Source organism: Saccharomycopsis crataegensis (assembly GCF_037102585.1).
Source record: "Saccharomycopsis crataegensis DNA, jcf7180000000073, whole genome shotgun sequence".
In the NCBI taxonomy this organism is placed as follows: domain Eukaryota; kingdom Fungi; phylum Ascomycota; class Saccharomycetes; order Ascoideales; family Saccharomycopsidaceae; genus Saccharomycopsis; species Saccharomycopsis crataegensis.
In genome coordinates this window covers 515,071-538,007 of record NW_027043820.1, presented here as the reverse complement: position 1 = coordinate 538,007, position 22,937 = coordinate 515,071, and the positions used below count along the sequence as shown (strand labels likewise).

General features: G+C 38.3%; 4 protein-coding genes across 4 annotated transcripts; 3 read left to right on the top strand and 1 right to left on the bottom strand. All coding sequences in view use genetic code 12, as the record gives it.

Annotated features, from left to right (window-relative positions):
* Positions 1-165: 165 nt before the first annotated feature.
* STU2 (Stu2p) lies at positions 166-2,909 on the top strand (the record flags this gene model as incomplete). Its single annotated transcript, XM_064994607.1, has 2 exons — positions 166-222; positions 330-2,909. The coding sequence occupies 2 exons, from the start codon at positions 166-168 to the stop codon at positions 2,907-2,909; spliced, it is 2,637 nt and encodes an 878-aa protein (XP_064850679.1).
* Positions 2,910-3,155: 246 nt separating this feature from the next.
* Positions 3,156-3,848, bottom strand: PHS1 (enoyl-CoA hydratase PHS1; the record flags this gene model as incomplete). The annotated part of the gene is made up of 1 exon (XM_064994606.1): positions 3,156-3,848. The coding sequence occupies one exon, from the start codon at positions 3,846-3,848 to the stop codon at positions 3,156-3,158; it is 693 nt and encodes a 230-aa protein (XP_064850678.1).
* Positions 3,849-4,038: 190 nt separating this feature from the next.
* On the top strand, positions 4,039-6,828 carry DASC09_010020 (DEAD-box RNA helicase PRP5; the record flags this gene model as incomplete). The annotated part of the gene is made up of 1 exon (XM_064994605.1): positions 4,039-6,828. The coding sequence occupies one exon, from the start codon at positions 4,039-4,041 to the stop codon at positions 6,826-6,828; it is 2,790 nt and encodes a 929-aa protein (XP_064850677.1).
* A 522-nt stretch (positions 6,829-7,350) lies between these two features.
* Positions 7,351-8,433, top strand: DASC09_010010 (cysteine synthase A; the record flags this gene model as incomplete). The annotated part of the gene is made up of 1 exon (XM_064994604.1): positions 7,351-8,433. The coding sequence occupies one exon, from the start codon at positions 7,351-7,353 to the stop codon at positions 8,431-8,433; it is 1,083 nt and encodes a 360-aa protein (XP_064850676.1).
* Positions 8,434-22,937: the final 14,504 nt, after the last annotated feature.

Here is a 22,937-nt window from a genome sequence, read left to right as displayed (position 1 = left end):
GAAGAGGTTTTCCTCTTACGTGTGTATATGAACCGTGTCAACGGTGCTCATGTGACTTTGTTTACATTTTTTTTTTTCTTTACCTCCAAAAAAAAATGAGAAGATTTGTTATGTACGGTACAATTGGATACGATTTGATTAATAGCAAATATAATAAAAAGAACAATGTCGACAGAGGAAGATTATTCAAAATTGCCTCTCGAAGATAGATTGGTCCATAAGGTAGGTCATTTTTCTATCATTTATTTTGGCTTCGTTTGAATATATTCATATATAGATATGTACTTCTTTGTTGATCATATTTGTGCTCAAATCACTAACATCAGCAGATCTGGAAAGTCCGTCTAGGGGCGTACGACGAGCTTCTGGATAATTTTGCCAAATCAGCAGGAGAAAATGACACTTGCTTTGCTGCCTACTTATCTAACCCTTCGCTCTTTAAGAAAATTGCTGGTGATTCCAATGTCGTCGCGCAAGAATCAGGTATCGCGGTGATTAACAACTTCCTTCAATATTGTGGACCAAATGCTTGCTTGAAAATCCGTTCGCAAGTGGTTGCTCCATTGGTTGAGAAAGGGTTGGCATCTTCTAGAGCCGGGTCGAAGCTGAAGACAATTGAAGCATTGCATTTATTGATTGAATTGGATGAGCCGACGCCCGTCATCGAAGAAATCACGCCTTATTTAAAACATAGACTACCAAAGCTCGTAGCAGGTACTGCGAATGCATTATATGAGCTTCTAAAGAGTTTCGGTACAAACACAATCGATCCTAAATTTATTTTGCCTCATTTACCAAAATTATTTTCTCATGCCGATAAGAAAGTTAGAATTGAGGCCACTAATATTGCCATCGAATTGTATAAATGGATGGGGAAATCAATAGAGGCTTTGCTTCTCAATGATTTGAAAGTCGTGCAACAAAAAGAATTGTCCGCGGAATTTGAAAAATTGGGTGATGTTAGACCTCAACAGACCAGATTGTTAAGATCTCAGCAAGAACAATTATCAAGATATCAGAATCAAAACAATAATAAAGGAAATGGTGAGAATCAAGATGATGACGATGTAAATATGACAGAAAGTGGGTCTTCCGAGGCTGATCCATTTGATTTGGTGGCGCCAACTGATGTATTATCGAAGATCCCGGCCTCTTTACCAATCCAAATTAAATCCAGCAAATGGAAAGAAAGAAAGGAAATATTAGAAGAGATCCAGCCATTATTCAAGGAGTTGAAGTATAAATTAGATGATTATTCTGAATTCATTAAAACCATGGCCAAGTGTATGAAGGATGTTAACTTGCAGGTGGTGCAATTGGCAGCAGAAATTACTGATAGTTTGGCTAAAGGTTTGAGACTGGATTTTAACAAATACTTACCGTTAATTTTCGTTCCAGTTTTAGAGAGAACCAAAGAAAAGAAACCTCAAGTTCTTGATCCTCTATTGAATTTATTGGATACAATGTTTAAATATTCATCTTTATCGATAACATTAGAGGATACCATTGGTGTATTACAAAAGAGCAAAATCCCCAAAGTAAAAGAGGAAGTCCATAAGTTTCTCACTAAATGTTTGCTGAAAACTCCAGTCATTCCTACCCAAGGTGAAATAGAGATGATAATGAATCAATCCATTAAGACCTCAGCAGATAGTCAGGCCCCAGTTCGTAATGCTGCTCAAGAAACTATTGGTACCTTGATGAAAGTAGTTGGTGAAAGACCTTTAAATCAATATATGGACAAATTTGACGATATAAAACGGAAAAAAATCAAAGAATTCTTTGAAAAAGCTGAAGTTAGCGTGAAGCCAACTTCCGCGGTCAGTAATAATGCTGCTAAGAGAGCACCAACCGGAAAACCTGTTGGTAAAAAACCACCATCCAGGAATCCCTTGAGTGGAAACCCTCGGCTATCTATTGATAAGATATCTCCCCCGCCAACAGTTGGTATCGAGAGTGGGTTGAAAAAGAAAAATATGGCGAGCATACCGAGTAAAAGAGAAGCTAGCTCTCCTTTGAAAAGAAATGACGTTAGTTTAAAATCAAGCAGGGGGTTGACTTCCATGGTGATCAATAAATCACATAATGGATCGTCATTGACAAGCAAATTGGAAAATGTGGCATTCAACAGTAACTTTAGCGCGATAAGTGTTGAGGAATTGAAAGAATTGGAGCAACTACGCACTGAAAAACAATCGTGGGTAAAGCAAAAACAGGAATTACAGAATTCTCTAGAAATTTCTAGTCAAGAGAAAAAGCTCTTGCAAACTGAAATGGAATCCTTCAAATTGAGGTATCAACAACTTGTGGACGAAACCACGGGGATAAATTTGAAATTAAAATCCAAGGATACCCAAATATCTAGATTGATAGTTGATTATGAAAAGTCGCAACAAACATTGTTTGACTTGCAAGAAAAATATTCGCAATTGCAGAAATCAAAAAACAGCATATCAAGAATGAGCATGCCTTCGACATCTCAATTAGCAATGAACTTTTCTTCGACACCCAAATTTTCTAATCTAGATAAGAGTAAAAGAAATAGTACCTTGGGGATTATGACCAAGAGTGGCGGGGGTTTTGGTCAACCAATAGCATTTTCAAAGCAACATTCAAGGCCAAGTCATTCACCAACTCCTCCATCAAATCATTCACCAAATCAAGAGTCTGGTTTACCGTCAAATACTAAATCATTGGCCAACGATATAAATACTGGGGTAGGGAAACTCACAATTGAAGAGAAGGAAAACACTGGTATTTCTCGAAATAAGTCTCTGTCATTTAGAAATGATCCAAGACCAACGGGATTAAATACGGATAATGATGAGGAGTGGAAACGGGCAAACGAAGTCACGATAAATTTGAAAGCAAGGATTGAAAAGATGAAGTATCGCTCGAGAAATATTTAAATTATGGAACATCTAAAAGAAGATTCTCTTTTTTTTTTTTCTTTTTTTTTTCCTTTTGTTGATTACAATAGATTTAATATATATATATTAATTTATACTGACGCTAATATCCAGTATTTAAGTGATTTCTAAAATTGTGAATCTATAGGATCAGCTATTATTAGTAACTTCTATATTTACAACCATAATATAAGACCATTGAATTATTTGTAAAAGCAAAGAAACTTCTTATAGGCATACTACTGATCATTTCTTCTTTTTATCGGATTGTTCCTTCAAAGACTTCATGACCTTCTTTCTCAGATTCAACATGTATGTGAAAAGAACATAAGAGCCTGGAACATATGTGAGAAGAGATCCAATGAAGAACCATTTGTACCAAACACCAACAACATTATCAGCGTCGGTTAATGAATTATAAATGATCCAACATTCACTGGAGATCCCCAATGGGTACAACGGGATGAAAGTTGAGTATCTCAACCACACCAAGAAATCTGGGGCGTTCCCACCAGTCTCGATATTAATGGCATAGAACGAGTATCTAACAATTTCTGTGATCGACCAAGCAATGGATAATGTCACATAAGCGAAGCCGTAATTAATTTCAGAATTAGGAAGCACCGTGAATACCCCAAGCACTACCAAAAGCCGGGAGGACACTTGGGCGATGGTGGTGAATAGTGGCGCACGGACGTTGCCAACCAAAGAATTGTATATTTCGACGGCTGCGAAACATTGGATCACTGTTAATAACCGGGAAGTCGAGGTGAAGAATTGCGGCTGGCCATAAAACGCAGTGAAATAAATGGTATTACTGAGCACCACAAACCACAATGTTGCACTAAGCGAGTTGTAGTGCAAAATCCAGCGGGGTTGCTTCTTTTTAGTGGAGTCAGCACCCTTGTTTTCTGGTACTTTCTGTTGTGTTTCAGACATTGTTGGTGTGGTGTATTTGTGATGACTTATGAGTATTGTTTATATTACCAACATTTTTGAGGGCTCTCTTTCCCAAAAAAAAAATATGTTGTGTGCCCTGGTGATGGTTTTTGATTGTAACAAAAACGGAGGACAAAAAAATTCTTTATTGTTATATATCTTTCTTGAAAAATATTATGATGCATAAATAATGGGATTTGGTAATAACAATAACAACGGGGGTTTTCCTGGTGACCATCGAGGAATTACGGCTAGGTCATCAAGTTATGATGGTGGTGCTGGATCACTGGAAATACAGGGGGGCATTAGCAATGGTACCAGAGTAAGTAATTCTTGTTCTTTTTCTGCCTCGCCAAGTGGACAGCAGTCTAAGTCAAATAATGACAACCGTGATTTGCGAATAGAGAAAGGAACTAAAGAATCACATATTAATACTAATTTAAGTAATCATAACATTGTCAGCAACGATAAACCGGAATCAAATGATTCCGGGTCATCGAAAAGAGAGACTGAGGAAGAGAAAAAAAAGAGGTTGAGAAGAGAGAAACTCGAAGCATGGAAGAAGAAAAAAGAGCAGCAAAAGGCGGCATCGTCAAAATCACCTGGGCCACCACTTGTTCTGATATCTTCTGTTACAGCAAAAAAACCTGTCATTCTTACTAAGCCCAAAGTCTTAAACGCTAATGGCTTCAAGAACCGAAAGACATTTGGAGTAAAGGGTCAAAAGGCGAAAACAACTATCAGGCTGGTGTTTGAAAACGACAGTGATAATGATAAACGAGAATTTAAGAGGCCAAAGATTTTAAATCGAAAATCTCTACCCATTGCTCCTAAATCTGACAATCATTCGGAAGATATTGACGTCCAAGATCTGCTTGATGAATTTTTGGCGAATATGGCGGACAGCTCAAAAGATCTGCTGGTTGGAGAAGAGCTTGAAGTGGTGGCAGATTCTGATGAAGAGAATTTGGCCAGCATGGACGATGATAATAATCACAAAGAAAATGTTATGGATATCATCAGCAAAATGAAATCTAATAGCTCGAAGGAGAAAAAATTATGTAAGGTCGACCACAGCGAAATTGACTATCTGGACTTTAGGAAAAACTTTTACATTGAAAGCCAGGAAGTTAGCGGTTTAGATAAAGATGTGGTTAATATTTTGAGAATGGAATTAGATGGTATAAAAGTCAATGGAATAAACCCCCCAAATCCTGTCCTCATTTGGTCACAATTGGGTTTGCCCTCTCACTACTTGGATATCCTTGTGGATGATCTAAAGTTTGAAAAACCAACTCCGATTCAGGCACAAAGTATACCAGCAACTCTCCAAGGAAGAGATATTATTGGTATTGCCAAAACAGGATCAGGTAAGAGCTTAAGTTTCATCCTTCCCTTGTTTAGACATATCAATGATCGAAGAAGTTCTAACATTAAAGATCCTTTGGCTATTATATTGGTTCCAACCAGAGAATTGGCGGTCCAAACTCATAAAGTAGCAAAAATGATTGATGCTACGGTGAAATCAATACCTTTATTTGGTGGTGAAAATATATCAAAACAAATAAGCAAGCTAGCTGGGGGAATTGATCTAGTAATTGCCACTCCTGGACGATTAATAGATTTATTGTCCTTAAAAAAGCTATCCCTAATACAAGTAACTTTTGTGGTCATAGATGAAGCAGATAGAATGTTTGATATGGGCTTTCAGCCGCAAATCAGTATGATCCTTGATTGTATTAGACCTGACAGTCAAAAAGTATTATTCAGTGCCACGTTTCCTCTCAAACTAGAGAAACTAGCTAGAAAAATTTTGAATCGTGACCCCTTGGAAATTAAAATCGGTTTGAAAGGTGTTAATGAAGATGTGAAACAACATATTGAAATTTTTGAAAATGAAAATCAAAAGTTTTTAAAACTATTGGAAATTCTTGGTCATTTTTTTAATCAGGGTAAACCATTCTTGGGATTAGATACCTCAAGTGAGGACAAAGTTTTAATCTTTGTCGATAGACAAGAAAACTGCGATTCTCTTTCAAAAAGATTAGTAAATAAAGGTTATGAATGTGAGGCGTTACATGGGGGTAAAAACCAAGCTGAAAGAGACCAATCCATAAACAATTTCAAAAAGGGTAAGAATAAAATATTGATTGCAACCTCAATTGCTGCAAGGGGTTTAGACGTTCTTGGATTAAAACTAGTAATCAACTATGATTGTCCAAACCATATCGAGGATTATGTCCATAGAGCTGGAAGAACTGGGAGAGCTGGGGCAAAAGGTATAGTTGTCTCATTTTTGATGGAATCACAAGAGAGAGCAGCATACGATATCGCTAAAGCGTTGAAATTGTCCAACGTTGAGGTGCCTACCCGGTTAAAGGACCTTGCAAATCAATTTCTACTTGGAATAAAGAAAGGAAAAGAGAAGTTCTTCATGGGATTTGGTGGTAAAGGCTTGGAGAAACTTGAGGCTCAGAGGGACGAGAAAAAAAGGCTAATCAAGCAAAAATTCGACACTGGAGATGTTGGGGCTGATGTAGATGAGAATACTAAAGTTAATGAGAAAGCTAGTGAAGCTGATAGTAAAGCCATTGGTAGCAAGTTGGCAGAGATATCGGACTTTGAAGTCCATGAAGGCAAAGCTGAGAACTCTCCAGACTCTGGGGCGTTCCACTCTAAAATTAATGTTAACGACCTTCCCCAAAATGTTAGATGGAATGTCACGAATAGAGAGGCCATCCGAAGAATTATTGAGGATACAAGCTGTTCGCTTACTTCAAAAGGTAGGTTTTACAAAGACTTGGATAAGCCAATTAAGGACACTGATGAGCCCAAGTTATATTTACTCATTGAAGGTGATACGCGACATCAAGTTGCGAATGCTGTAAACTTGATAAAGGAATCGATCATCCAAGCAATGAGGGTTCATTTGATGGATGAGGCAAAGAAAAGTTCCACTGGGCGTTATACCGTTGCTTAATATTGAGTCTAGTTTAGAATTACTATATATATCTACAACATATATTGCCTTTGTTTGCAAATATACTACGTGAAATGATCTTATTGAATGAATTGTTGTACTAGTCGTACTTGTACACTTTTTGCTAACAGCACCCTAGAGTGTTAGTAGCCATAACACCATTACTTCTAACCCATATTTTCGTACTTTCTATTTATTTTACTTATTCTACTTTTATTATCTCTCTACTATTTTTAGAGATAGATCACATTATTCAATTATTATATTTTACTACGTTGTTAACTTTATTAAGTTATTGTTTGTATTAATCCAGAATTATCTTAAATCCGATATTCTCAGACCCTATCCGCCGCTACCACCGACCGGATAGATCAAGCCATAATCGCGCGAAGTCGACAATAACATTGTAGCATAGTCACATGATATTGCGGAGACATTTTTTTTATTGTTATCATTTTGGCAGCCAGTTCTTCCGGCGATCTAGATTGATTGTAGTGGTCCGCAACATAACTCTTTTCAATCATGCTAAAGAGATTATTCAGCACCACTACCAAGGTAGCAAAGTCTTCTTTTGTTCCATTGGTCAGCTCTACGGGGATCCTCGATGCCATTGGCAACACTCCTTTGTTAAAACTCACCAAGCTTTCTGAGAAGCTGGGTAGAAATATCTATGTCAAAGCAGAATACATGAATCCAGGGGGTTCAGTCAAAGACAGAGCTGCTAAGTACGTAATTGAGGATGCTGAAAAGAAAGGGCTTCTAAAACAAGAAGGTATGGTGGTCGAAGGAACAGCAGGAAATACTGGGATTGGTCTTGCCCACGTTTGTAGAGCCAAAGGTTATAAATGTGTCATCTACATGCCAAATACCCAATCACCAAGCAAAATGGACTTATTGAGATTATTGGGAGCCGAAGTACATCCTGTTCCAGTGAAACCTTTCAAGGACCCGATGAATTATAATCATCAAGCAAGAAGGCACGCGGAAAGCCATCCTAATGCAGTATGGACCAACCAGTTTGACAATCTTGCCAACCGTCAAGCGCATATTGAAACAACCGGTCCAGAAATCCTCAAGCAATTGGATGGGAAAGTACATGGTTTCACTTGCTCTACAGGTACCGGGGGAACTTTTGCTGGTACTTCAAGATACTTGAAGTCTCAATTGAAAAATAAGATTAAGATAGTTGTCGCCGACCCTCCAGGATCTTGTGTTTATGCCTTTGTCAAATCCAATGGCAAGTCATTGGACAACTCTGGGTCCTCATTCACCGAAGGGATTGGTCAAGCCAGAATTACTGAGAATTTGAAACCGGACATAGAAATTATTGATGACGCGGTTAAGATCCCGGATGCGGAAACCATTACCATGTTGTATGAGTTATTGGACGCAGAAGGTCTCTATGTGGGAGGAACTTCAGCTTTGAATGTTGTGGCAGCCACGAAAGTGGCTGAAATGTTGCCGGAAGGTTCCAATGTGGTGACCATTGTTGCAGATTCCGCCCACAAGTATGCCGACAGAATATTCAGTGTCTCTTGGTTGAAATCAAAAAAATTGTTTGACTCAATTCCTGATAATTTGAAAAAGTACGCTATATTGAAATGATTTAGTCACATTTCAAATTGGTTTTTAGTGATGATACAACACTGGGTTGAAACCGGTAACTTTTGAAGTACATTTGTCAGATATTCATGATGATATTATAATAGGCATCGAAATCAGTTATGGCTCAAACAATTGTAAAGTAAAATACCATTTTTTCTTGAACTTTAGTCATCAGAGAAAACTGGATACTATATTGCAATAACCCATGAAGAATCCTATAACGTGATGATGTGTTTTGTTCATGAATATTATTGGATTCTTTTATTACACACCTTTTTGTATCTCTCCTGATTATCTTGTTGAGGGTTTTTGGGTGGATATTTCATGCAAATGTCAGTAACTAAATATTTTATTTTGAATATATTATTAGAATTGTATTAAGCTGTCCATGACGCACAACTTTCTAAAACTGAGTTAGCTGCATATATTACCACCTAGGTGGTATTTGTTAGGTGTATGTGTCAGCATATGACTTCATCATACCATAGGTACATGGACATGCACGAGAGAGTGGCAACTTCTATCAGCATTGGAATTATCTGAGCCTAATCGTTACTCTAATCTCTATTTATCATCTCTATTCTTATCTCATTTATGAACCATATAACATCATCAGGTGACAGTTATTGACTGTATTAGCACACATTTGTTAAATCTGGCTAATGAAGTCTCGTGCTTATAACCATAACTTTTTGTCAGTTCCAGTGAAATCACATTGCTAACAGCACTACCTAAGAGTGGTAGTTACACACGAAGATCCGAGTCTAAGGATTAATAAGTACGACTAATCAGCCAATCAGAGTTATCCTGATACTGGAGAATATTGATCTTCAGAGATTTAAATAATTATATATCAGGGTTCGGAAAAAGTCCCCAAAAATTCGCCTCTTTGAAAAATACACATTTGGGCACTTTTTTTATAGTGTAAAAGCATAAAAAAAGTGCCCAATCACGTGTTCCTGCATACAAGCTCATGGCGAAAGCTAAGAGCTTTCTAGTCCACTACATTTATAACTGAGGGATTGTAGCAAAAGTATATTGTATCTATAGGTTAATTCAAATCACTCGTTTCCATTATCGAACCAATGGAAGATACATCCATTAAATTACCTGAGTATTATTCATGAAAAAGATTGATAAGAATGTCACACGTCATTTCATAGTAAAATGTTTGACAAGAATGTTACGCGTACTTTTGTAGACATCGCCCATGACACAGAGAGAGCCAATAAAAAGAGAATAAGATATGTATCATGTGATATTATGGTGCACGTGATTGGTACTTTTTGTTATTGTCGACTTCGCGCGATTATGGCTTGTAGTAGGGTAAGATCTATCCGGTCGGTGGTAGCGGCGGATAGAGTCTAAGAATATTGGATTTAAGATAATTCTAGATTAATACAATGTATACAGTGTTTTCATTTTTTATTCGTACCAACCACCGGAAATGTTCATACCAGTGGCAAAAAATAATTCATACCGACCCCCGGTATTTTTCGTACCACCACAGTGGGATTTATTCAGACCATCTAAGAAAAATAGTTCATACTATTGCACTTCAATTATTCATACCAACAGAATATAAAATTCATACTAAATGCATAAAATTCTTATGCTTTCATTAATATTTTATCTTTGATATTATTAAACATGTTATAGGGGACCCGCACACCCAATAAAGCCCCTTTGCAATACTCATTTACCATTTCAAAGGCTCATAACCAAATTTTGGAGTGGTTTCGTCCTTCCTTAAAATTTTAAATTTTCATCAATTTGTTTTTGAGCCTTTTTGTGTCTTTATGTAATTTTTTTTATAGTTTTTACTTTTTTTTTTTTGGTTTGTTTTCTAATTTTTTTTCTTCATCTTTGGTATTTGTTTTCAAAAGAGCTGCTGTTGTAAACAGAGATCAAATATTTCATACCTTTGAGCTCCTCGTTATTTTCTATTTGCTGGATACTTTACAAAACTGTAGAAGTGATTAGCTGTAGTACCTTTACTCACTTTGTCAATGGTCGTTTCTGAATCAAGTTTTCTCTTCTTATTGGATGTAGCCACTGGAGTTCTGACCTTTAATTCAATACAACCTTTGACAGAAATTGCCCCAATGAACGAAATATTAAGCCCTCTGGTTACGGGAACAGTAAGAACTGCTTTTCCACCTACAGCAGACCATACATACTCACGCCGCATACTGATATTGAAACCTGCTTCGTCGATGAAAATATAGTTTTGACTAAAGTCGAGCTTGTCTTTATACTTCTCTGCCCTCTCGAGTCACTGTAGCATCTTCCTTTATCAATTTTTGAAGGAATTCCTTATGCTCACCAGTAAGAAGGGGCTTACGACCTCTTTTCTTTGTTGGCTCCGAGATACCATTTAATTCATTAACAAGTATTTTGTTCCAATTTCTTTTCCATGTGTAAGCAGTTTGCAAAGGTATATCTTCTAATTTTGCAGCCTTGTAAGCTGACACGCCTTCTTCCATGACCAATTGCCAAAATCTTTGTTTGACAGCTTGATTATAATACCGGTACGAACCTCTATATCTTCGTTCTTTCATTTCAATTTCCATGATATCCAAGATACCTGGTTTTTCAAAATGCTTATAGTCACTGTAACTAAAGCAAGCTTCAACTGGTGCTATTTCAGACTCTAAAGTCATTTCACTGGGTTCAGCATAGAATCTATTACCTAGGCCATCAACATACCCATCAGTTAGTAGCTTGGCTTTCAAGTCCATACTTAGTTTTGATGGTAAAATCTTATGCTTTTTTTTGTAAGTAATCTGATGATCACATAAAGACCGAATTGAATGTCAAAAGTGGGAATTCATCATCTTAAATGGAGAACAGCTCCTACCATACATTCGTTCCCATTTCTTGAAAACCGTAATCACGTGCTACTATTAATATTATTATAGATATCCGGTTTTATAGAAAGTAGCACAGAATTATGGAAAAAATGAGTATAATTTGATTAAACTGAGTAGCTTAGAGGCTTATAGAGCCAGTCACATAAAAAAAAGAAAGGAATTAATATGAATTTTATATACTGTTGGTATGAATAATTGAAGTGCAATAGTATGAACTATTTTTCTTAGATGGTCTGAATAAATCCCGCTGCGGTGGTACGAAAAATACCGGGGGTCGGTATGAATTATTTTTTGCCACTGACTGGTATGAACATTTCCGGTGGTTGGTACGAATAAAAAATGAAAACACTGTAACTTAATAAAGTTAACAACGTAGTAAAATATAATTGTCAAGACATACCACTCTGGTGGTATTTAATTGAACATTGATGATTAACGTCAGTTGTACCTACTAGACAATTTCTGCTAACTCCTCCAAGGACCCAAAAATGCATTTGAGTTTGGTCCAACATTCCTTTGCAAGAAAAAGAGAAAAAATATGGACGAGTTGGGAATTGAACCCAAGACCTCTCCCATGCTAAGGGAGCGCGCTACCAACTGCGCCACACGCCCTTATAATGTTACACTCTGCTTCTTGTCGATGATTGTTCTCGACCAAGAAGATTCAAATTATAAGGAATTATTTCCCCAAATCAAACACATCCTTCTTCAAGAATTTAACCACATTCTAACTGAAGGAAATTTACCATTCCACTACCGAACTATACTCTTTAACATCATACCAAAGCCTGGAAAGTCAAAAGAAAACATTGGAAACTATAGGCCGATAGCCCTTATCAACACTAATCTTCGATTATTATCCACAATAATTAATAATAGGTTGTTGAAGCACTTGCCTGATATCATAGGGGAAGATCAAGCTGGTTTTATTCCAGGCCGGTCATCGTTCTCCAACATCACCATTTTCAGAGAAATGTTAGATAGTCTAATTCATCCAAAAGATAAAACGCATATAATACCAAATCCACAAAAGCTGATACTAATTGTGGATTTGGAGAAAGCGTTCGATAGGATATCTCACGAATATATGGAACAACTATTGTCCCATTTAAATTTTGGAAAAAAATTAGCCAAGTTAATCATCAACATCCTCAAGCAGACAACGGGATCCTTATACATCAACAACATGACCGGCCCATTATTCAATTTAAAAAATGGTACCCTCCAAGGTAATCCGTTTTCCCCTTCATTATTTGCATTAGCAGTAGAACCTTTACTACGATCTATCAAACAGAATACCAGAGGCCATAGTTACCAAGGAGATTTGATACCTGAAGCATATAGCAGTCAACATTATCTTGCTTTTGCTGATGATATCACAGTTTTCCTCAAAGATAAAAGAGATTATTCCAAAACAATGAAATGTATTAGACTATTTGAAAAATTCAGTGGCAGCAAACTCAATGAAAAGAAATCCCAACTAATCATACCAACTGATACTTATCCATTTTTGACACCATTCCCATTTGAGATTGCTGATGAAAACTTTCAATTGACATATTTGGGGATAACTATTGGGCCATCAGTGACATTTTGGCCGGAAACATTGCAGCGTGACCTCTATATCAAGTACAAGTTATCAAACATGACCAGCTTGCTGATTCAATCAAAAATAGAAGCATTCAACACATATATTGCATCCAAGTTCTATTACAAAGAACTACACCAACCTTTGTTACCCAATCAGTTGAATCAAATTGACACATCGATTAAGTTATTGGTCAAGCAAGATACACCTATTTCTTTGGATACACTCAAGACACACAACAACAAAGGCGGTTTCTCAATGATTGATTTAAAGTCTCAACTCCAACACCGAAGAGCCAAAATTTTCCAGGATTTGTTTTTGGATAGTCACACTAAATATAACCAGATATTACGTTTTAAAATCCAATCAACTATCAATAACATCATTCAAAAAACATCACCAACAAAATCACCAAAGGATGAATATATCAAAACTCATTATTGGTGGGTGGTATTACTTGAACTAGCCGATGACATTGAGAATACCAATGATTCAATTTCCTTAGAAGTTATGAATAGCAGCACATTCTCAGATGCTGAAAGGACAGCGTACTGGGATTTCAGAAAAGTTCTTGGTATAAAGAAACGTACAATCAGGTTGAAGCCAATGAAGATTGGAATTGAAGATTTGAAAAATTCAATTGAAAAAGGGATTCCTGAAAAATATCAACAACACATTCCAATTAGAATTAAGGATTTTGACCATACTAAAGGAAGTAAAAAACAACGGGAAAAACAAGATGTGAACAAGATGTCAAAAACACTCATGGATATTACTGGGGTGAATCAGAAACAAGTTGATAACTTTTGGCATAACCTCAAAAAATTCAACCAACATTTCCCGGGGAAATATCAAAATATTCACATCTTTCATTTGGGCATTGAAAATCACAATTACGTAAATAATCATTGTGACTATTGCAGCAAAAAATTAACCAGATATGATGAACCCCAATATGCCCCAAAGGAAATCCAATTTGAAATCATGAAGCACCATCTTATTGAATGTCCATTGGCCCAGAAACTTTGGAAAAAAATTGACTTGAATATCCCATTAACCTGGCAAACAATCATTACCCCTGCCACCAACATGAACGAAACCAGAACGATCGATAGATATCTAGGTTTCCAACGAAAATTATCAAGATTGAAATCCAAAAGGCATTTCAATTGTCATATGGCCGTTGATTCAATGATCTTCTTGCTTGAAAGCAATATCTTTTAAGCGGAGAAGAAAAAAATAGGTGGGGAAAAACAAGAAAATAAAATCAAAAAAAAAAAAAAAAATAAAACAATTAAAAACCTTAAAAACGCATAAAAACATTTTTTCTCAATAATAGGGTTTTTCACCATTAATGGTTTTCCCTTAACACTTTAATTTTCAAACTACATTAGATAGTTTATGAGATATATAGTTATATAATTAATTAATATATTGAATTTTGTATTTAAAAAAAAAATTATTAGATCGATTTTATATTTCTGAGGGTTTGTTGGAGAATACTGCTCTTAGCCAGACAAATACCCTTGGTACTATTTCCACACATGACGAAATTAGCATCAAATTTGCCCTCTCCTTTAATTTAGTGCAACTAGGACCAAAGCGTTTCAAATTGCACAACCAACTAATACCATTTATTGCTAACTCCAAGAAGTTATCACAATTGCCATCCATATCCCATTTGATTGCAGAGATCCGACTGTTAGCACCACTAACAAAAACGGCATTGAACTCTCTCCAACGCAGTGACCCATCTATTTTACCTGACCCTTATGAAAGATTGAACTCTGTTTTTAAACAGAACCCAAACACAAATCCAATTGATGCTTTTGTCATTGCTGGAGATAGGAAACTCACCGATATTCAAGATTTATTGGCCCATGCCACGTCCTATTACAAGGACATTTTTTCTGCTAAAGACTACCATGATCCGAATGCCATTCGCCAATACCTCCTAACGACGATCTCTTCCAGGAAACTAATGGCCCACGAAGCTATACAGTTAGATAACCCAATTATCGAACTGGAGATCAAGGACGCAATATGGCAGGCAAACTCAAAGAGTGAGCCTGGTCCTGATGGAATCCCTTATACATTCTATAAGGAAGCCTGGGAAAACATTAAGCATATCCTCCTCCAAGAATTCAACACTATCCTTTCCGCTGGGTCAATCCCTATTGACTATAGTCTGGTTTTGATTACATTAATCCTCAAACCCAGGAAAAATAAAGAGTTTTTACCCAATTATAGGCCAATCTCATTAATTAACACTAATATGCGCATCCTCGCTATAGTGTTAAACAACCGATTACTCAAATTCATCCCTCAGCTTGTGGGTTCCGAACAAACTGGTTTCGTCCCAGGACGTACGTCCTTCGAGCAAATTGCTGCTTTCAAAGAAGTCTTCCACTCAATGAGACCAGAATCCAACCTTTTTCAATTGCTGCGCACCTCCAAAATCCTTGTGGCTGACTTTCAAAAGGCTTTTGATAGTATCTCGCATGCATACCTAGACCACCTCTTCCAAATTCTAAACCTTGGTACAAATTTTCGCCGATTACTAATAAACATCTTGAAATCAGCAACTGCTTCCATAATGATCAACAACTTTCATGGTCCGCTATTTAAGTTAGCCTCGGGCACCTTACAGGGCAATCCAATAAGCCCCAGTATCTTTCTCTTGGCCATACAACCTTTATTAGAAAATATTCAAACAAAAAATCATGGCATAAAATTAGAAGTCCGGAATGAATTGACCATTTCCATGCAACCACTGGGTAAAGACTTTGCCATCCAGAATCCCATGAACCCCGATATCCTGATAAAGGTCACAGCATTTGCTGATGATGTCACCATATTTGTAAAAGATGACACTGAATTATTCACCACCCTCCAATACATCAAGGACTTTGAAAAATATTCAGGCAGTACCCTTAGCACCGATAAATCCAAGCTATACCATACAGCCGAATATCATCGCACCTTTGGACCCTTGACAAAACTACCCTATGAACAGGTCCCTGTCTTTACCTCCACTCCCTCAATAGTGTACTTGGGTATTCCACTAAACACACCACTACATCAAGATCAGGTATTGAAAAACATCAAATACAAATATTATCTCACACAAATGCACCATCTCAGCTTAGCGGAAAAGGTATTGGGGTACAATACTTACATTATCCCTAAACTCTTATATCGTGCAATGCATCAGCCCCTTTCTAACTCTACCACCACTAAGATTGAGGAATCATTTCAACACCTTTGTCGCAGGATTGGCAGCCTATCCCTTTCCACCCTCAAAACTTCCACCCAGATGGGAGGATATGGAATGCTCGATCTCAAAAACCACTTCCTATATCGGTACGCACACGTCATATACCAACTACTAACATCCCTGGAAAAATATTTATATCACCAAATCTTGAGATATAAAATCCAATACGCCATTAACACCCAAATCCAAGTGGAATCTCTACTTGATCAATACCAAAAATCTCAACTCCATCCAGAATCTCACTTTCAAAGAATTGGAAGTATGATTGACAGAAACTCCATCCAAACACATATATGGTACTTTCCGTTACTTGGCTACCAACTCTCATATCCTGGCAGCTCCACCAAGAAAATTACCCTTTCTGACATTGTCAAAAGCAACATTTTCTCACTAGAAGAGAAAAAATACCTCAAATCATGGTCGATTTTATTTGATCTAGAGAACCAGGGAAAAACAAGGTATCACAGATGCAGAAGATTGAAGATTGAAGATTGAAGATATCCAGGACAATTTAGCAAAACCAGTACCAGAGAAATACAAGGCCCACCATCAAAAAATGTTCACTTTTGATTTTAAGAACGGCAGCAAACAGGAACAACTCAAACGAGACGTCTCCAAAGCATCAACAACATTGACCAAAATCACATACCCCCTGGAGCCACAACAAAGAAAATTTTGGAAACAGATTAACCAGATCAAAAGGTGGGTACCGGGTTCAATGGAGAACCTCCACCTCATGATGTTGGGGCTCACATTGTTCAAATCAACAAATTCCCGTTGCCATGTTTGTAATTTTCCTCCAGAAAATTGGAACACCAACCCCAGGGATCCTGACCATATCAAGGAAGCCTACATCACCCATTACTACATAAATTGCACAGTATCAAGAAACTTATGGAAAATATTAAAAATGGGAATATCTCAAACATGGGATAACATCATATTGCATCAACATCAGAAACAAACTATGATAAAATTGGATCGCTTCGCTTATTACATTGAAAAATATAATAGGGTACGAAGGTCAAATAATGCAGATTGGACTAATCAATCAATGAAAACATTATTATATCTTATTACAGCGGTCTACTAAAAAATTAAAATAACCATAAAACAAAATAAAAATAAAATAAAAATAATATTAAAAATAAAAATAAAAATAGTCAATATCTTAAAGGGGGTTTTTAGTGAGTAGAAATCTCACACTGTTGAATATTAATTTAAAAAAATTGAAATTCTTCGTCTTTTGAAGATTTTCCTCCTCAAAACCAAGAACAAGTTTATATAATTATATACTTATGAGATTTAATATAAATCGAAATTATTGGAAAAAAAAAAAAATAGGTGATCACAAAGATGATCCTTTCCTTAAACTAAATAAAGGTGAAAACAAGAGGAATGTTGAATCCTTAAATAAATAAAATGGTTAAAACTAATAATGGGGTGTTGGACCCATTCCCGCAATAAAGGACTAACAGATAAGGGATGGAACATAAGGTAATACTTAGATGAGGTAATGTAGATCATGGTTTCGCATGGTACCATCCCGTTGGTAACCAGGACTCAACTCAACCATGATCCGATAATATAACATTATCCCCCCTCGGAGAATGAGTCGTCTCGATCATTAATATTTGCCAAAAAGTCATCAAGCTCGTCGAGAAGTTTAATCCGTTTCTCATGAGGAATTAAACGGATCCAGGCTTCGGGGACAGGCACTGGGTCTGCCTTCCCTGGGTACATGACAAGGGCGTAGTCCTTTTCGAGATCAACTATCATTTGGATTTCTGATATGTTTTCCTTGTACCACGGGTCGCTTTCCACTTCTGGTAGTATCATGTGGATAGCGTGATATTTCCTCACCCATTGTATATTGGTAGTAATTATCTTCCTGCTTGAGACTTGGATTTGGAAGGCGGTGTTATTTAGTACCTTGACGATTTTATACGGACCTTGGAATGGCGGTAAGAACTTTTGCTTGCTAGTTCGGGCTGTTCTGAACGCGTGACGGTGTAATAACACATATTCTCCTTCCTTATACTCCACATCGGAGCGCTTTCTATTCACTTTCGCTGTTGTCTCCTTTTGAGTGTCGGCTAATTGTACTTGAATTGATTCCAAGATCCTTTCCTGGCGATGAACAAAGTCGTACCCCCCAATCATAGAGTCATCACCAATCGCGGTGGCCAATGGAATATCATGAATGATTTGCCAATATCTTGGATGATATCCCAAATCAGCAAAAAACGGCGTTGTCCTAATAGCCAGTTGGTACTGAGAGTTGTAGGCAAACTGTGCCATGCCCAAGTACTTAGACCATTCAGTCGCGTGAGAAGCAGCCAACGTTCTCATCAATTGAACCAATACCCCGTTGAGTCGTTCGGTCTGGCCATCTGTCTCGGGGTGGCCAGTGGTGGAGAGATCCTGGGAAACACCTAACATTTTGGTAAGGGTCTTCCACATGTGACTGATGAAGAGTGGGTCTCGATCAGAAATGATGGACATTGGAAGGCCATGGTCTCGGACAACATAATCCATAAATAAATTAGCAACCGCTTCGGCATCATCGGTTTTCTTATGAGGCACGAACACTGCTCTTTTGGTAAGTCTATCCACCACCACGAATATTGAATCGAATCCGCGACTCGGAGTAAAACCTGTTATAAAATCCATAGTAAGGTTAGACCATCTCTGGGCAGGAATCGTTGGGGTTTGTAGCATTCCTTCCGGGCGTCTATTTGTGGGTTTTACCTTCGTACAAATATCACACTTCTTGACAAACAGGGCAATAGTCTTAAGCATCTTAGGCCAGTAGAACCCACTCTCCTGTAACTGATATAGCATCTTGGTCGTACCCATATGAAGCGCAGCCTCGGCCGTGTGGACGCCTTGCAATAACCGGTATCTGGTTTTTCCTCCAGGCACACAAAGCCGGGGTTTGTCAATCGGAGTCATTTGGTAAATGATTTGTCGGCGTCCTGCCAACTCAGCGAACTGATACCGTTGAATAATGGATTTTAGTTCTTTCGGACACTCTAATTCCCCGTCAAGGACCTTCCACACTTCGGAAAAATAAGCATCAGCCTTGTATTCGTCTTCACCAACCGAATCAATAATCATGGCATTGATTTTCATTCGCGATAAAGCATCAGCAGCTTTATTGGTAACTCCGGGACGGTATTTCACCGTAAAGTTAAAGTCTGCAATGAAATCTTGCCATCTGAGCAATCTTTGATTGCCTTCATTCTTGGAGGAATTGAGGTAGGTGAGGGAATGATGGTCAGTTACCACTTCAAATGGAGCGACGAGGTAGTGACGCCACTTCTTCAATGACTCAATGATGGCTAGAAGTTCCTTCTCCCTGACTGGGTACCTAAGTTGCGCCCCGATAAGGCCCTTCGAAAAGTAGGCCACCACGCCCTCTGTTTTTCCATTCGGGGCCACATGTTCCAACACGGCGCCTAAAGTAAAACCAGAGGCGTCGGTTGTGACTCGGAGTGGCTTGGTACTGTCGAAATTCATAAGGACCGGAGCAGAAATCAATTTCCGCTTTAACTCGTCAACCGCGTTCTTTACCTCGTCACTGTATTCTATCTTCCCGTTGACATATTGATGGACAGGGCGGGCTAATTCGGCAAAGTGCTCAATAAAACGGCGGTAATAACTGGCTAATCCTATAAAAGAATGAGCTTCTTCCGGGGTGGATACCGTAAATCGTTGGATAGCTTCAATTTTCCCAGGCTCCACATGAACACCGGCGGCATCGATCTGGTAACCAAGGAACGAGACTTTAGCCAAAAAGAATTCTGATTTGCGTTTGCTAATAATTAAACCAGCTTTTTAGAGGGTAGATATCACAGCATCGATATGCTTACGATGCTCGGCCTCACTTGTGCTGAAAATCAATACGTCGTCTAAGTAGACGACGCAAAATTCTTCAAGCGGTAAAAGTAATTCATTCATAGCCAGTTGGAACGTGGCAGGAGCATTCGTGAGGCCAAATGGCATGCAATTCCAACCGTATTGGCCAAACGGCGTGACCATGGCGGTTTTGTGCCGATCAGCTGGGCTGATGGCGATTTGATGATAACCGGAAACCAAATCAAGCTTGGAAAATATTTTGGCGTTCTTGATGAGGTCGAGTAGGTCATCTATTCTTGGTAGTGGAAATCTTGACTTGATAGTTATCTCATTTAAGCCTCGGTAATCCACACAGAGCCGTTTCGTTCCGTCCTTCTTCTTAACAAAAAGCACTGGGGCGCCATAAGGAGACGCAACCGGAAATATTAACTTTTGCCGGAGTAGTTCATTAATCTGCGTCTTGAGCTCGGCTCGATCTTGAGGTGAGAGTCGGTATGGAGCTTTGAATGGTGCCTTGGAGTCGCTCAATACATGTATCTCGTGTTTGACTCTGGTGAAGTTAGATCCTCCTTCTGGTAACTTCAATTGGAAAACGTCTGCATATTGTTTAAAAATTTCTTCTTCTTTTGTAGTTCGAACTTTTTCTTGTTCTGTAGTCACGTGGTCATCCGCGACCATTTTGACCAAAGCCAAATAACATTCAGTTGACTTACTCTTTAAGAGCCGGTTAGTCTCCTCAGCTGATAGGAGATTTAGAGTAAGCAGGTTATTGGTTTGATTTTTGTTCTCTTTAATTTCTTGAAATAATGGTACCAATTCCTGATAAAATTGTATAAAAAAAGGGAGTCCTAAAATGACTTCCTGATCTACGTTCTGGGTGACGAACCCTCTGAAGTTGTAATCGATCTGACATGTATTGCGTGATATACACATGTCAACATTGGACCAATAAGCCAACCGTTCATGTGGCTTCCCAAAGGCGTCAAACACCCGACGACTTCTCTTTAACGGAATTTCTTGTAGTCCTAACTTTTCCATGGTGCTCTTTTTAATGTAATTAGCAGTTGCGCCACAGTCTAATAGGGCGGTTACATTGATTGAACCTACCTTAACATTCATAGTAATGAGGGGTAGGTTGAGAGGGTCAGCAGTAGTGGTAATACTAGCCAACACAACGGGCTCTGGGTTGTGTCGGCTTGAGCATCACGAAGTTTTGAGCACTGATGGACCATGTGTCCTTCCTCCTGACATAAGTAGCAGCGCAAAACCCTTCTTGGGCCTCTTGGACCCCTAGGTCCTTGAGATTGAGGCAATGCGTTGATACGGGTCCTCTTCGGAGGGGTCTCCCTCATGCTTGATCGGTATGATGGTTGGGTCCGAGTACCAGCAAAAACCTTCATCGCCAAGGGCGCGCCGAAAGAAGCCATATCGAGGATGTCAGCATAACGTTGAGCCTCTATAAAACCGCGGGGCTCCTTAGCGACAACATGAATTCTCATGTCTCTCTTGAGCCCCTGTATGTAGGTGGCCAAGAGATGGGCGGGGTTTGGGTTGTCTAATTGATTAACCAAACGGTCGAAGCTCCGATTGTAGGCGTTGACGGACGTGGTTTGTGACAATTCTGCGAGTTGATTGAGAAGCATCTGCTGGAAGTTTGCAGGTAAAAAGTAGGCTCTGAAACTGGTGAGCATGTCACTGAGATCGGAGTCGGTTGACTTTTCGTCAGCCGTGGCTAAAAACTTCGCATACCAGGTCATCGCATCCCCCCGGAGTTTCACCGAAATCAAAAGGAGTTTTTCCTCTCGGGATCCGGATAGTTTGGGCATAATAATCTTAAAGTGATCCATCCAAGAGAGAATCAATGATAGGTCGTCGGATCCGTCGTAGACCGGCATGTTGTTCAACAACAACTTTTCGCGTTCCGCGTTATTCATTTTAAACCTAGTGGTGCTACCAAATGTTACACTCTGCTTCTTGTCGATGATTGTTCTCGACCAAGAAGATTCAAATTAGGTGATCACAAAGATGATCCTTTCCTTAAACTAAATAAAGGTGAAAACAAGAGGAATGTTGAATCCTTAAATAAATAAAATGGTTAAAACTAATAATGGGGTGTTGGACCCATTCCCGCAATAAAGGACTAACAGATAAGGGATGGAACATAAGGTAATACTTAGATGAGGTAATGTAGATCATGGTTTCGCATGGTACCATCCCGTTGGTAACCAGGACTCAACTCAACCATGATCCGATAATATAACATATAACTAATGTGTTACAATCAGTGTGCAAGGGCACACTAGATTCTGGAATCAAGTATCTGATGAACCAAATTATTATGACCACATAAGAACTAGGTTCCACCAACACTCCAGACCGCGCCCAATCAAAGCCCTCAAAGCTTCAGATGGCGCTTTATTGACATCACAGCAAGACATGCTTCTAGAAGTAACCAATTACTATCAAAAACTCTACGATGGATCTCGTGGTTCAAAGAGCTCGGAAAATATAGAAAGGTTCATCAACGCCTCCTTGGGAGATCAGTTACCACTAACCAACACTGAATCCAACAACTTGAACAAACCAATCACCATGACAGAATTGGAATATGCCGTTACTGAATCCAATACTCAATCCGCCCCCGGGGTAGATGGTATACCATACGGCGTTTATAAGTCTCTCTTTCCTCAGATAAAACACATACTTCTAAAAGAATTTAACCAAATTCTTTCCTCAGGGGAAATTCCATTCAACTATCGAACCATAAAATTCACTCTCATACCAAAACCAAACAAAGATGTTCAAAAAGTGGAGAATTACAGGCCCATAGCATTAATCAACACAAATTTGAAACTCTTTTCCAGCATCATCAACGCCCGTTTGCTCCCGTTCTTGCAAAAAATTA